A 16330-nucleotide genomic window follows, 5' to 3' on the forward strand; every position below is an offset into this window, starting at 1 on the left:
ACTATATCCTTAAGGACAAGCAGATGGGGGTCATCATACTGGCGTTCCCTGATACGATCATAAAGAGAAGACTGAGAAACCACACAAGCCAAAACTCGACTCGGCTCGAAAATATCCAATATAACAAACTGGTTGGCCAAGTCCTGAACATCCAAGGCCAAAGGCCTCTCTGCTACCTGTAAATATGCTAAGCTGCCCAAACTCTCCGCCTTACGACTCAAGGCATCGGCCACCATATTGGCCTTCCCAGGATGATAGAGAATGGTGATATCATAATCCTTAAGCAACTCCAACCACCTCCGCTGCCGCAAGTTAAGATCCTTCTATTTAAACAGATATTGTAGACTCCGGTGATCGGTGTAGATCTCACAATGGACACCGTACAAATAATGCCACCAAATTTTGAAGGCATGAACAATAGCTGCTAACTCCAGGTCATGTACAGGATAATTCTTCTCATGCACCTTTAACTGTCTGGACGAGTAGGCAATCACCCTACCGTCTTGCATCAACATTATGCCGAGACCAATACGCGATGCATCACAATACACAGTATAAGATCCTGTACCTATAGGTAATACCAATACTCGGGTTTTAGTCAAAGCTGTCTTGAGCTTTTGGAAGCTCTCCTCACATTCCTCTGTCCACCTGAACGGAGCACCCTTCTGGGTTAATTTGGTCATAGATGCAGCAATAGAAGAGAAACCCTTTACAAATCGGCAATAATACCCAGCCAAACCAAGGAAACTCCGAATTTCCGTAACTGAGGACGGTCTGGACCAACTCTGCACTGCTTCAATCTTCTTTGGATCTATCTTGATCCCCTTGCACGAAACTATATGACCCAAAAATCCCACTGAATCAAGCCAGAATTCACACTTTGAAAATTTTGCATATAACTTCCTTTCTCTCAAAATCTGAAGCACAGTCCTCAGGTGTTGTTCATGATCTTCCCGACTCCGGGAATACACCAGAATGTCATCAATAAATACAATAATGAAGGAATCAAGATAGGGTTGAAATACACTATTCATTAAGTGCATAAATGTTGCTGGGGCGTTGGTCAGCCCAAAAGACATCACAAGGAACTCGTAATGACCGTACCGAGTCCTGAAAGCAGTCTTCGGAATATCTGGCTCCCTAATCTTCAACTGATGATAGCCTGAACGCAAGTCAATTTTTGAGAATACCCTGGCACTCTAAAGCTGATCAAATAAGTCATCAATACGTGGCAATGGATACTTGTTCTTCACTGTAATCTTGTTCAACTGGCGATAATCAATACACATCCGCATAGAACTATCCTTCCTCTTTACAAATAAGATAGGAGCTCCTTACGGCGATACACTAGGCCGAATGAAACCCTTATCAAGCAATTCCTGTAACTGTTCTTTTAATTTTTTCAACTCTGCTGGGGCCATACGGTATGGTGGAATAGAAATGGGCTGAGTACCCGGTAATAGATCAATACCAAAATCAATATCCTATCAGGTGGCATACCCGGAAGATCTGCTGGAAATACATCAGGAAAATCCCTTACTACAGGAACTGACTCTATAGTAGGAGTATCAATACTAACATCTCTCACATAGGCCAGATACGCATCACACCCCTTTTCAACTATTCGTTGAGCTTTAAGAAATGAAACAACCCTGCTAGGAACTTGATCTGAGGTACCTCTCCACTCTAGCTGCGGTAGACCCGGCATAGCCAATGTCACTGTCTTAGCATAACAATCAAGAATAGCGTTATAGGTTGACAACCAGTCCATGCCCAAAATAATATCGAAGTCCACCATACTGAGCAATAATAAATCAGCTCTGGTCTCAAAACCATTGATAACAATTAAACACGACAGATACACACGGTCAATAATAATGGATTCACCCACGGGTATAGATACATAAACAGAAGAACTCAAGTAATCACGTGATACGCCCAAATATGGGACAAAATAAGATGACACATAAGAATAAGTGGAGCCTGGATCAAATAAAACTGATGCATCTCTATGACAGACCGGAATAATACCTGTGATAACAGAATCGGATGCAACGGCATCTGTCCTAGCAGGAAGGGCATAATATTTGGCCTGGCCTCCCCCTCTAGGGCAACCTCTACCTGCCCGACCTCCACCTCTAGCTGGATGTACAGGTGGAGTGGCAACTGGTGGAGTAATCATGGCCTGAGAAGCCTGAGGACCCTGTGGAATAGGTGGGGCCTGAGAAATCCGTGGAGGTGCACCCCTCCTAATTATGGGGCAATCCCTCATGATATGACGAGTGTCACCACACTCAAAACAAGCCCTCGGAGGACGTGGCTGTTGAGACTGTCCGCTGAAAGCACCTCGTATAGGAGGTACAGAAGACACTGGTGGTGTAGAATATGGAACCTGTGGCCTGGGAGTAATCGAAATACCACTGGAAGCTAGAAGTGCTGAATGAATAGGATGGCTCACATAACCTCTACCATGACGGGCTGCAACTGGGGCACGAGAATTATTATATGTTCCAGAATCTCGGGGTCTCTTAGCTTCCCTCTCTTCCCTCTCCCGAGTCTGCATACCTTCCAATCTTCTAGCAATTGACACCACCTGTTGGTATGTGATGTCCATCTCTAGCTCTCGAGCCATACTATATCTGATACTAGGGTGAAGACCCTCAATAAATCTGCGAACCCGCTCTTGAACAGTAGCAACTAAGGCTGGTGCATGCCTAGCCAAATCACTGAATCGGACGGCATATTCTGAAGCGGTCATAGAACCCTGACGCAGCTGCTCAAACTCTGCACGCCATACATCTCTAAGACTCTGAGGAACATACTCCCTTAAGAACATATCTGAAAATTGAGTCCAAGTAAGTGAAGCTGCCTCAGCCGGACTATCCAACTCATATGCCCGCCACCACTGGTAGGCTGCTCCTCTAAACTGGAATGCCATGAAAGAAACCCCACTGGAATCCACAATACCCATAGTACGAAGGATACAGTGACATTCCTCCAGAAAACCCTGAGCATCCTCTGAAGCTAAACCGCTGAAAGTGGGAGGGTGGTACTTCTTATACCTCTCGAGCCTGAGCTGCTCCCCCTCTGAAACTGTTGTCCTAATATCAGGCTGAACTGGGACAACTGGTTGCACTGGTATAACCTCTGGGGCATGGTCAACTTGGGCACGTGGCTCTGGAGTACAGGCGGCGGGAGTCTGCGCTCCTCCCCCAGCCTGAGATGTGGCAGGAGCAAGTGAAATTAATCCTCCCTGAGCTAAAGTGCCAAACATGCTCAAAAACTGGGCAAGAGTCTCCTGAAGTGCAGGAGTAGTAACAGGCGTCTCAGGTGCCTGCTCTCCAACTGGAGCTACTGGTGGCTCTGGTGCAGCAGTTCGTGCAAGTGCTCTGGCTGCACCACGTGGTCTTCCTCGGCCTCTGGCTCAGCCTCTGCCCCGACCCCGGCCTCTTGCGGCTCCAACAGGGGGCGCGGGTGTTTGATCATCAGATCTAGTCGTGCGTGTCCTCACCATCTGTGAGAGAATAGAAAGACAATTGTTTAAAATTTTGAAGTCAACAAATACGCACGATAAGGAATCAAAGAAGTGAATATTTCCTAACAGTTCCATAGCCTCTCGAAGATAAGTACAGACGTCTCCGTATCGATCCGCAAGACTCTACTAAACCTGCTTGTGACTCATAACACCTATGAACCTAGTGCTCTGACACCAACTTGTCACTACCCCAAATTCCCTCTGTAGGAGGTCGTGATGGCACCTAGTCTCTAAGATTAGGTAAGCCTATCAATGCGAAATAATAATAAAAATCTGAAGTAAATAAACTACAATTCAAACAATTTCATCTCCCAAAACCTGGTAGAAATAAATCACAAGCTTCTAAGAATTTATTCTCAATGTCTCTATATGTCAAGGTCTAAATAAAATATAAGGAAGCAACATAAATGATAGAAGGGGACTCCGGAGTCTGCGGACGCTGGCAGATATACCTCGAAGTCTCCGTGCGTAGGTAACTCACTGACATCTAGGCTGGTAAAATGTACCTGGATCTGCACAAAAAGATGTGCAGAAGTGTAGTATGAGTACACCACAGCGGTACCCAGTAAGTGCTAAGCCTAACCTCGGTAGAGTAGTGACGAGGTCAGGTGAGGCCCTACTAGAATATAATAATGGCATGGTAAAATATTTATCAATATAGTAAAATAAAATGACATTGGAAATGAATCAAATAGTATGTCACATTTAATGACACCAAATAATTGCAAATAATATCTCGTGGAATCAAAACAGAATTTCCTTCAACTTTATGAAAATCACAACAATTAATCGAAAGCAACTATGGCCATAAATCAATATCAACAAGGGCACTACCGAGGTACCGCCTCGTAGTCCCAAATTATAAATAATTTCACAATATCTCATTTCCTTATATCACTGCGGGAGCCTTCACAATTTATTTAAAGAAAATATTTTTTTCCGAAATAGCATCCCGCGTTTTAGCCACCCTTATCACACCGCATGACTTCTAGTAGTCACCCCTACTAGCCACGCGTATCAAGCCACCCTTATCTCACCGCATGCGTTTCAACACCCAGACCTTATACCACCGCATGCGTATCAATATCACAATATATCACAATTTGCACCTCAAGTGCCCAATATTTCAATTTTCCACAAAAAAATCAACAACAATATTTTTCAATAATAAAGAGCTCACGGCTCATGCCAGAATAATCCAAAAAAAATCTTACGAAAATATTCAAGAATAAATAATTCAAGAAAATAATATTTCAAATTTTTAATACGTTGCTTCAATATCAAATTTAAAAATGTCAAATACTTCATATTAATAATATTTAATTTAAAGAAAATCAACTTCAAATAATGCACAGTATAAAAGAAACCAAGTTTCAATTAAACAGGTAAAATAATTAGCAGAAAAAGGTAAAGAAATCTAAAATATATATCACAGATCAATGATGAAGAATATAACAAGATAAAATAATTTAATAACTACGCAACAATGATCTACACAATTTAAAAATATAATCTTTCACATTTAGCCCGTGTACACACTCGTCACCTCGTGTACACGACTTTTAACACATTTTAATAATCACATTAATATCAATTCTAGGGGAAATTTTCCCCCCCACAAGGTTAGACAAGTCACTTACCTTGACTTGCTCCAATTTAATCAAGTATTATATTTTTTTCCTCGATTTTTCGACTCCGGTCGACTCGTATCTAGTCATAATTAATTCGATACAGTCAATAAAAATTATAGAAATCAATTCCATAAGAAAATATTGCATATTTTACAATAAAATCTGAAATTAGCTAAAATTTTGCCCATGGGGCCCACATCTCGAAATCCGGCGAAAGTTACGAAATATGAACGCACATTCAACCACGAGTCTAACCATACCAAAATGACTAAATTCCGATAACGATTCGACCCTCAAATCCTCAAATCTATCTAAGAGGGCTTTCAAATTTTTCCAACTTAAATCACCAATTAAATGTTGAAAACAGTGGTGGATTCGGGTAATCTAACCAAGATTGGGTTAAGAACACTTATCCCAATGTTTTTCCTTGAAGATATATCAAAAATCGCCTCTACTCAAGCTCCAAGTTGTTAAAAATGGCGAATGGGACGAAGTTCCCCCCCCCATTTTATATCTAACAGATCTGTCTAGGGTGACCTCGATCATGGGGTCCGATCCTGGACCTCGATCATGGGAGTCCGATCATGGTCCTCGATCATAGCTTCGATCATGGCCCTCGACCCTGGGGCTCGATCACAGCCATCAACCCTGACTATCGATCATGGCTTCGATCTTTAAGGCCTTCGATCACTGGCCTTGGTCATAGCTCTCGTTCCTGGGCCTTCGAGCAGTGGCCTTCGATCATGGCTCTCGAGCCTGCCATCGATCATGGATCTCGAGCCTGCCTTCGATCCTCAGGAAGTTCGATTATGGCAGCATTTCCAACAGAAAATTGCAGCAGCTTTTGCAGCAGCTTTTTGATCTGTTAACCATCCGAAACTCACCTGAGGCCCTCGGGACCTCAACCCAATACACCAACAAGTCCTAAAACATCATACGAACTTATTTGAAACCTCAAATCACATCAAACAACGTTAAAATCACGAATCACACATAGATTCAAGCCTAATGAACTTTGAAACTTTCAATTTTTATAAACAACACCGGAACCTATCAAATCAAGTCCGATTGACCTCAAATTTTGCACACAAGTTATAAATGACATAACGGAGCTATAAAAAATTTTAGAATCGGATTTTGACCCCGATATCAAAAAGTCAACCCCTCGGTCAAACTTCCCAAAAATCTAACTTTCGACATTAGCCTAATTCCACTACAGACTTCCAAATAAAATTCTGATCACGCTTCTAAGTCCAAAATTACCATATGGAGTTGTTGGAATCATCAAAATTCTATTCCGGGGTCATTTGCACATAATTCGATATCCGGTCACTATTTGAACTTAAACTTTAAATTTTTTTATCAAAATTCCATATCTCGGGCTAGGGACCTCGGAATTTGGTTCCGGGCATACGCCCAAGTCCCAATTCACGATACGGACCTACCGGAACTGTCAAAATACTGATCCGAGTGCGTTTGCTCAAAATGTTGACCAAAGTCAACTCAGTTGTGTTTTAAGCATCTAATTCACATTTTAATCCATTTTTCACGTGAAAACTTTCCGGAATTTTTTTTTTACGGACTGCACACACAAGTCGAGTAATGGTAAATAGTGCTTAGATCATATAATTAATTATTAAATTTAAAGATGACATTTTGGGTCATCACAACAAACCACCCTTATTTATAAGACTTGGGGGCACCAGAATCGAAACGGCAGGTCATGATTAGCACGAAGATCGAAACGGCAGAACTAATCAAGGATCACTCGTGAATCGATGCAAGCGCATCGGGAAACGATGTCAGCATGACGCATGATTTCATGACGTCATTCTTTCTCTTGGACCAGATAGTTCCAACACATTTCCCGGGAAAATTCAAAGAATTCAAAATGAGCGGTCCTCAGAAAGCCATGTTGCTTGATCGTTACGACGACCACGACCTGTATAGCCAACTCAGTAAGCTTGACCACAAACGACATTATCCACTCATCGACCTCGCCCGCGAGGACGACCTCAATAAGAGGAGGGACTAACTGTATGGGCCAAAAAATATCTTTGCTATAGGCAAGCCACGTCAGCACTATTGTAGCCTTCATCGACCTCTACGTGCTATCGGTAAGGTCCCCACAAAGATTGGCCCCAGGATGAAGTAGCCTCGAAGCAAGGAAGGGTGCGGTCAAAGAGTCAGCAAAGATCAAGGTCGTGAAGTTACCGTAGTTCAAGGTCGAGCATCTTAGACAGAGTTATAACGGCTAGTTTTAAGATAAAACATAAAAGAGAATATTCTAGTAGATATTCTCTGCACATGTACTATTAGGGTTTCTAGGAACATGTTCCTTATAAATAGAAATAGACACAATGATAGGGTACATGAGATATTCATTTGTAAAAAACACATTAACTTTATAGAGAGAATCCGGTCCTATTGCAAGCATACAAAAATAATCTTTTTACTAAGATTCTTGTCTAGCATTTTCATCGGATCCAAGAACAACCTAAGTGTTCAAAGGCTTATCAATCATTCATCATTGTCAGAAAGAAGTGACTCACACGTTTTATTTACTTAAATGCTATTTATTGACATTCATTACTATTTAATGCCATATTCCATTTTTTGGGATCATTGAATGTTGTTATTATTGCGTATATACGTTGCCATCTGGACAAATATACAAGTTATTTGTCATAACACCGATAGCTTTATCTTTAGGATATTATTTTTAACTAAGATTAACTCTTCTTTATTTAAATCTAATTGATTGAACCAAAATCTATATTTTTGGTCAAACAATAATTACCCTCAATCCGAAGTAAGTTAGAATTAACTATATGAATTCAGATAACGTGCTTTATTCTACCATCTTCAGAAGTGTACAGCAAAATAAAAAACAAAGTGCGCCTCAAAGCAATTAAACTCGGCTATATGGATCATCATTATGCATTTCGTTCTACGTTTGCCATTCTTTAACATTACAGGTTCTCTACATTTTTTATTAACCTACAGATCTCTAAAACAGACTTAAAATGGCTCCTAACAATATCAAACATAATTATAAATCAACCAATACAAACTAGATACTCCCTCTGTTTCAATTTAGATGATGTAGTTTGACTTGACACGGTATTTAAGAAAAAAAGAAGAAGACTTTTGAAACTTAACAACAACAACCCAGTATAATTCCACTAGTGAGATCTGGGGAGGATAGTGTATACGTAGACCTTACCCCTACCCTGGGGTAGAGAAGCTATTTTTGATAGACCATCGGCTACTTCCCTCCAAGAACTCTCCACCTTGCTCTTGGGGTGACTCGAACTCACAACCTCTTGGTTGGAAGTGGAGTGTGCTTACCACTAGAGCAACCCACTCCTGTCAGACTTTTGAAACTTGTGGTCTTAAAAATTTAAGGAATAAAAGTTTTGTGAGGACATGATATTTGTGTGGTTATAAAAGCTTCTCATTAAGAATAAAATGAAGAGTTTAAAGTTGAATTATTTTCAAGTATAAAAATGTATCATTTATTTTGGAACAAACTAAAAAAGAAAATACCTCGTCTAATTTAAAACGGAGAAAGTATATAATAGCATATTTGGCTAAGCTTATCCAAGACCACCAAAAAAACAAAGTGTTTTTTGTCAAAGTTGAAATGTTTGGCAAATTTTTAAAAGAAAAAAAAACGTTTTTGAGCAAAAGCAGAAGTAGTTTTGTAGAAGCAAAAAAATTAACTTCTCCCCAAAAGTACTTTTAAAACAAATACACTTAGAAGTACCTTTTAAAAGCTTGACTAAACACTAATTTCTGATTAAAAGTGTCTTTCAAATTAATTAGTCAAATATAAAATGTTAGAAAGATTGTATGATCTCGAAATAAGCTGATTTAGAAGCTTGGCCAAGCTGGCTATAAGTCAGAAAGATTGTATGATCTTTTAAAACAACTTCCTTCTGTGATTTTACCTTTCACCTTTAACATTCTCAAGCATCATATCACACCTATAGACAGGTGCATTTAAAGATTTAAATAAGACATAACTAAACTACCTCGCGCTACACTCTTTCATTTTATCCTATATATTTGTATCTTCAATCAATCTCGAATGTAATCAAAACTAACTAATCTTATATGATCAGACATTCCGCTTAAGCAATCAAGCGTCATTAAAGAAAACCTTGAATCCTTATATGCAATTTGTTTAAACTTTTACAATGCACTATTTGGCAATATTTCAGATATATATATTTACATAATAAGATCATCACTTCAGTCTACTGAGTAGTATTTGCTCTTGCCATTACCTGCACTCAATTAGTCTGTCAAAATTGCCAAGCAAGTTGCAATAACTGCTTGTTAAATTCAAGAAAACATATTTGTTGGTATCAACTAGAACACTCGCTACAATGTCCATGACATGTTACTCCAGATCAGAGCATACCTTATTCTCGACGCATGTTAGTGACCTGGAGCTTGGTACATGAACTGCAATATTACCAAAACTGTCGCCGACAGACCCAAGCTCAATCTCATCATCATCGCTATCGAGTTCTTTTGGAGTAACTCGGTTTTGATAGCTCCGACGTCTGATAAGGAATACATTGAAGTAATAGCTAACCAACATATTCCTAGTCTTGGATGGAAGTAGTTTCTTAGAATTCTTCCATTTGTTATTCGACGTAGAACTTGACCTTACCATATCTTTGAATCTCTCTTCCTCTTCAGCTGTCCAAGAAAGTGAAATTTCTTCTCCCATGCGATCAAACCTCCATCGGTTGAACAAAGGACCGAGCTCGAGCTTCAATTTAAACCTCTTCTCCGCAATATGGAACCTGATGCATTCAACAGATTGTGGAAATCGACAACCACATGAACTTCGTCTTCCCTCCCCGATAGGATCTAACTCAACCAAAGATTTTGTTGTTTCCACTTCGGGAGGCCACATTCGCGTGCCTAACCACTTGGAATCACTCTCAGAAATCACCCCCGACCATTCAGGGACTTCAGCTTGGTGGAGAGGACCCACAGAAACTTCAGGGTGTGTTTGCTGATCCCCTAAGTCATCAGTTTTTTCTGTTACTGATACCTCAATACTTGTAAGATCTGGCCCAGTATCTTGTTCTTCTTCCTTCTGATGAGTTGAAGCTTTGTTTTGAGAGGTCGAACATGAGTTACAACACGGACAAGGAACATGTTTTGGTGAAACGGGGATCCTTTTGCTGCATCTTAGTTTTTCAGCAGGTTGATTGTTGAGTCTCTCTTCATACATGAACGGATGCATTCTCTGCTTTTTCTGCTAATTTACATCATGACAAAAACGGATAACGAATTGCTCTCGATAGATTGATACTTGAGAAGTCATAGAAGACACATTGTACAAGGTTCAAATTTCTGACTACCAGGAAAAGATGTGTGACAAAATAAATCACAACGGTTCGATTCACATAAATATTTCGGTGGTGAATCATGAATGTGCCAGCAGTAGCAGAATTTTAAGTCAGCCATAGTGGAGACAAAAGGTGCTTCCCAGCTTATCATTCCTTTTAATACTTTACTTTTTCTTTGGCCAAGAGAGATCCTTATACTATATCTTTTAGAAGAAAGATTTACTAGCATAACACAGTCAGGAAAATTGGCAAATATTCTAACATCAGCTCAGCAAGGAGATGAGATATGTCTATTTTCTAAGAAACAGATCTTGGGCCTAACTTAAACTCAAAAGCTAGTTCATGAGATGAGGACTGCCTAAGACTATATAAGGAGACAACAACTCATTCCTTCAATCAATGAAGGGCACTTAATACTTTTCTACACGCCCAGGATTGAACATCCGGGGAGTAGACAATATAACATGGGGGTCGGACATTCGACAAACCAAGAATAGGGATGGGTCCGGCTTGATACCATGTTAAGAAAAGAAATAACTATTTAAAACACAGTAAAGAAATGCAAAGAGAGATAACCAGGAGAAGGGAGGGACAAAAACAAAATAAAAATTCTATAAAATGGGAGCATGCCGAGTTAAATGTTATTTGCAATCAAATCACCCTAAAAGTACAAAGACCATAGAATATCTCAGTCATTATGTTCTGCCAGAGTTGCAAGCGCAGACAGTACCGTAGGGGAAAGCAGTCAAATCCTTCCCTCCCCCAGAGGGTTAAACTTGAAACAGAAAGCAAAAGTAAGTCATCAACTCAATTCGTAATTTGTGCATCTCAAACTTGGCCTCTCTTAACCTGGAAATTGTCTAGTAGTATGTACCTTTTGAACATTGAGATAGACGACGTACTAATGGGACATCAGTAATTTGCCAGAAGGAAAAGGAAAGTGCAGCAACAAAGAAAAGTTAGATTGGTAAATATTAACATAAAAGCTAAAAGTTGAAGCCCATCTGAAGGAGCATAAGTTGTAGTTCCAGCCTTCAAAATTCAAGGATATTTTGTAAGTTCAAATACCCCGAATGAGCCCCAGTTGGTAATATCAGCTCAGCCACATCTGTTTAGCTTTACCCGTTGTTGTGCTTGACAACTGACATAAAGCCACACGGGGAAACAAAATATTAAAAGAGCTCCGAGTACTGGCAGTATGGATCGATCTTTTGCCTTGGAGAACTTTGAAAGTAAAATATCATTTTTGGTTCTTGGAGTTGTGATACGCTAAACTTGTTACGAGAAATGATGAACCAATTTACCATTTTGGCCTAATCTGTGCCAAGTGACTTGGTTATAGTAAGGCTACAACGACTATCAAGTCTTTGATAGAACATGTGTAACATAATAATATTAAATATTATGTAACACCAATTCAAGGCATTGGTCAACCAAAAGCAAAATGAGCCATAGATGTGATTCTCATTTAAATACTTCTGAGAAAAATAATATAAAGAAATCATATTTAAAGGCCCCTGGCATGTAACAAGCAATTTGCCAATGCTACAAAAAATCATGGAAGATAAGGCAATAGTGAACAAAGACATTTGCCAATCACTCAATTACATTGAATAAGGATCAGATAAATACCTGAGGATTAGATTCCTCTGCATTTGTATCAGTATGCCTTCTCTTCAGCAATGCTTCCTTAACCAACAAGACCTGGAACCAGAACTCGTTGCTTGTATGACCTTTCCACTTGGAAGATTCAGGAACTTCTCCAATTTCAGGATCATTAGAATGTTTTGCCGCATGATTAATCCAATTCAACATTCCTGAGAAACATGAAGATTCTCTTTTTCTCTTGCGAGAATCAAATACATTCTCAATAACACTCATGGCCGACGCAGCTCTCTGAATCACCTCTCCGTTAGATGTCACTTTATTTTTAATATCGCGGGCAAAGAATTTTTCGTCGTCATCATATTCATTATTTGATTTTTCAGGTGCTTTATAAAGGACCTTCTCGACAATCCCCTCGGCAGATGCCAAAAAAACGTAGTCGTCGTCAATCTTAGAAACGGATCTTTCATCGCCATTGTAAAGGTTACCGTTCCTGTTTTCAGCATTGAAACTTCTTCGTGTTGTGTAATCATTGGTTTTATTAACACTTTCAGTAGTAAGCATTTCAAAATCAACCTGACCATTTTTCGAAGGAAGCAAATTAGCATCTTTCTTTTTCTGACACCTACGGAGCAACAACCTCCTAAACCTTGTCTCCAACTCCTTTGACAACAAATCAAGTCGGCGAACAACCCCACCCTCTCGTTTCTCCAAGTTTCCTTCTTTACATAACTGCCTTAGCCAATGATCAAATTCAGCCAAATACTTAACATAAACCAACTTCACAAATGCAACAGCCCCAACATCCAACCCACAATGCTCTGCAATAAAGCCCCACAAATTCTTGCTCGAAACGCGGTCATATCCCCCTATTTTCCTCACAATCCAGTAAAGTTTAAACAAATCCAGAGGCTTCCCACTACCGGTCATAACTGGAAGAGGCCTTACACATTTTTTCTCAGTTACCTCACTTAGAAAAACAGAAAGAACTTGATCAAACAAGCTCTTTAGCCTATTCTTACTACAGCCATCAATGCCATTTACTTCTACAGTAAGATTAATACCAGAACCACTCTCATTTCCTTTATATACCTGAGACTCATCATTTAAACTTGACCATGCTTCCATTAACTCAAAAAGATTGTACCTTTTCTGGGGTTTTCAAGCACAACCTATGTTAATCAAGAAATGACTAAATCCATAATCCAAAAAAAATAAAGAGGCTACAAAAATGCTGATAAAAAGCAGGAAAAGAAAAGTTAAAACAGGATAAAATAAAAGTGATACAATCTATAAACTTGAGGTAGAGTTACCTAGGGGTGTCAATGGATATTTAAAAACCGACTAAACTGACCAAACTGTATCGTACCGAGTCGATTTTTAGGTTTCTTTTAATAAAACCGTAGGTTTATATATAAATCTATAAACGTACCGACAGTTAGGGTAGGTTTTTAATTTTATGAAAATAAACCGAAAAAATACTGAAACGTACCGAATAAATAATTTATATGTGAAAAATATATTTATATATTAAGTTTAAAAATAATAAAGCATTAAATTTTTCATTAGGCCTTGAAATTATGAAAATGTTTACAAGTCAACAAGTAATTAATACTCAAAATCCTAATTCTCAAACTTATTATGCTACTCCTATCGAAACTAAATTATTTCATGCATATTCACTAGCAAGACACAAGGTATTCTAGCGATTATGAGTAGCAAACTACAATGTATCAAATATGTTTTTTTTTGTATGATTTAGATTTATCTTTTTGAATATTTAATCTTCTATGGACTTTATTCTTGAGTCCCAACTTGGTTAATATCTTTCCACTTTTCTTTGTCTTTACTTGATTTCTTTTACGCTAATGTAGAATAGTTGATGGATCTATACTATGTTCATCTTTCATGTTTTCTTAATTCATTACCCTTTAAACACTAATTTTTTTAGTGTGTTTTGCCAAGTCCTATAAAAGTACATATACTATTGCATTCTACTTCTACTTGTGACTTTTACATGACATTTAAAAAAATACCGAAAACTAACCGAACCGTACCAATACCGAAGAAAAACCGACATGATTGAGACAGGGGCAGCTCAATAAATATGGAGGCCTAAAGCAAAATCTCAATGAGGGGCCTTTTTTTATATAAAAGGAAAAATTCATATATAATTTCATTTAAATTCTATATTTCTAGTTTTTCATATGCAAAGTTATTAATAATTCTATCTAATCCATTTAATTTCTCTTGAGATATACACGTTGTGGGACTGTATTAAGGTTTTAACCTTTATTGAGTTATGAATTAATAATCGAATCCTTTCTCAATTTATGGTCTAGGGAGTGATTCCCAAAAAGATATTTTTTCTCAATTTATGATTAACAATTTAATCCTACTTTTTTACTATGAAAATTTGTACTTTCTCATTTAAAACACTAAATATTATTCTAAAAATAAATTAATATATAACCTGTTAGAAAAATTTGGGGCCCCAAAAATTATGAGGCCCAAAGCAGCTGCTTTAGCAGCCTTACCCTTGGGCCGGCACTGTTGAGACGGTTTTGAAAAGTCTAATTTTGGTTATACATAATAGAATAACCGAAAAATTGATATGGTATAAATTTTATAAAATAACCGGCCAAACCGAACCATTGACACCTCTAGAGTTACCTGATACCTGTGATGTGCTGGTGGGAGATAGCAGGTACCTGGTGGAATAGCCGAGGTGCACGCAAGCTGGCGGAGACACCACCAGCGTCATCAAAAATAAAAAATAAAAGAAATAAACTTGAGACTCATCATTTAAATTTAACCAAAGCTTCCATTAACTCAAAAAGATTATAATTTTATGGGGTTTTCAAGCACAGCCTACATTAATCAAGAAATGACTAATTCCATTTACATAACAAGAATCAATACAGAGAGAGAAAAAAAATATAGGCTAAATAAATGTTGATAAAAGCTGAAAAAGGATCAACAACACCAAAAAAAAAAAAAAAAAAAAGAGTAATGGCAATCTATACTAATTGAGCTGTTTTATTGGAATTATTTACCTTCACAAGTGCAGTTTTATAAAATTTCTTCAAGCCCACCACCACCTTTCATTTTGTAATATTTTTTTCCCTTTTCTTGAACAGCTATGGAGAAAATACAAGAACCCCAACTGAGATTAAGGAGTGAAAAACTATTCCCTTTTTTTTTTTTTTGTGGAGGGTTTGGGAGGGGGGGGGGGGGAGTTAAAGGATGTATGAAAATTATTATGAACAGAAGCAGCTGGTTTTTTGACAGCTCAAGAAATGGAGTTGACAGGTGTTTTAAGGGTTTTTTGATGTCTGAGATTTTGTGAATTTGCAACAAAACATTCTTGGAAAAATCAAATTAGGAAAATGAAAGATTAGGGATTGATATAATCTAAACCTCAATGAACCCTAACAATTAAATATTGTAGGAATGGTAAAAGAATATATAAATAAAGTTTTATAGGATGATGAAAATAAATATTGCTTGGTCCATCCCCTTGTGTCTTTTACCTCATCTTGAGATTTGATCATCACCGTTGGATTAATCGATTTGGAAAAATATACTTTATTCGTTTCAAACAGAATAAAAAATTACTAAAATAGGAGATAAAATTTTTAAAATTCGTCTTAATCATATTAATGTAAATTTATGTAATTTTAAAGTAGATAAGCTTCTATAAATTACTTTTCCGGCACACTAATTAAGAAAATTGTTTAATAAATATTAATTATGAGAAGAATTTGAGTAAATTATCATTATGTTTTCATTTAATGAGTAATTAATGACAATATGATGAAATTAGAGGAACTTTTATGTTGGAGATTTTGTGAATTTGCACAAACGTTCATGGAAAATTAAATTAAAGTTAGAAAAAAAAAAGATTAATTTTCTGGAAACGTGATATAATACGAAGTAGTAATTATAATATATACCTTATTGAAGCCTAACATTTAACTAATAGTAGGAAATGTTAGAAGAATATATGAAATTTTATACTCCCTCCGTTTCAATTTATGTGAACTTATTTCCTTTTTAGTTCGTGCCAAAAAGAATGACATTTTTTTCTATTTACAAAGAATTTACCTTTATGTAATGATTTATAGCCGCACAAAATATATGTGTCTCATTTTACACCACAAATTCAAAAATCTTTTCTCTTT

At 37.7% G+C, this 16330-nt stretch overlaps 1 protein-coding gene across 1 annotated transcript; it reads right to left on the minus strand.

The window, feature by feature from the left end:
• Positions 1–9320: 9320 nt before the first annotated feature.
• On the minus strand, positions 9321–16120 carry LOC107832030 (AT-rich interactive domain-containing protein 2-like). Its single transcript, XM_075245886.1, has 4 exons — positions 16103–16120; positions 15203–15247; positions 12174–13298; positions 9321–10447 (listed from the first exon to the last, which is right to left on the minus strand). Exons 1-4 carry the CDS (start codon positions 16118–16120, stop codon positions 9575–9577), a joined length of 2061 nt encoding a protein of 686 aa, XP_075101987.1. The 3' UTR covers positions 9321–9574.
• Positions 16121–16330: the final 210 nt, after the last annotated feature.

This window comes from Nicotiana tabacum, chromosome 23, assembly GCF_000715075.1.
Source record: "Nicotiana tabacum cultivar K326 chromosome 23, ASM71507v2, whole genome shotgun sequence".
Classification (NCBI taxonomy): domain Eukaryota; kingdom Viridiplantae; phylum Streptophyta; class Magnoliopsida; order Solanales; family Solanaceae; genus Nicotiana; species Nicotiana tabacum.

What these genes read in the sequence shown, in the direction of transcription:
- LOC107832030 (XM_075245886.1), bottom strand. An exon ending in ATAAAACTGCACTTGTGAAG is followed by an intron (nt 13,299 to 15,202) that starts GTAAATAATTCC and finishes TGAAAACCCCAG; the next exon opens with AAAAGGTACAATCTTTTTGA. An exon ending in CAGAGGAATCTAATCCTCAG is followed by an intron (nt 10,448 to 12,173) that starts GTATTTATCTGA and finishes GTAAATTAGCAG; the next exon opens with AAAAAGCAGAGAATGCATCC.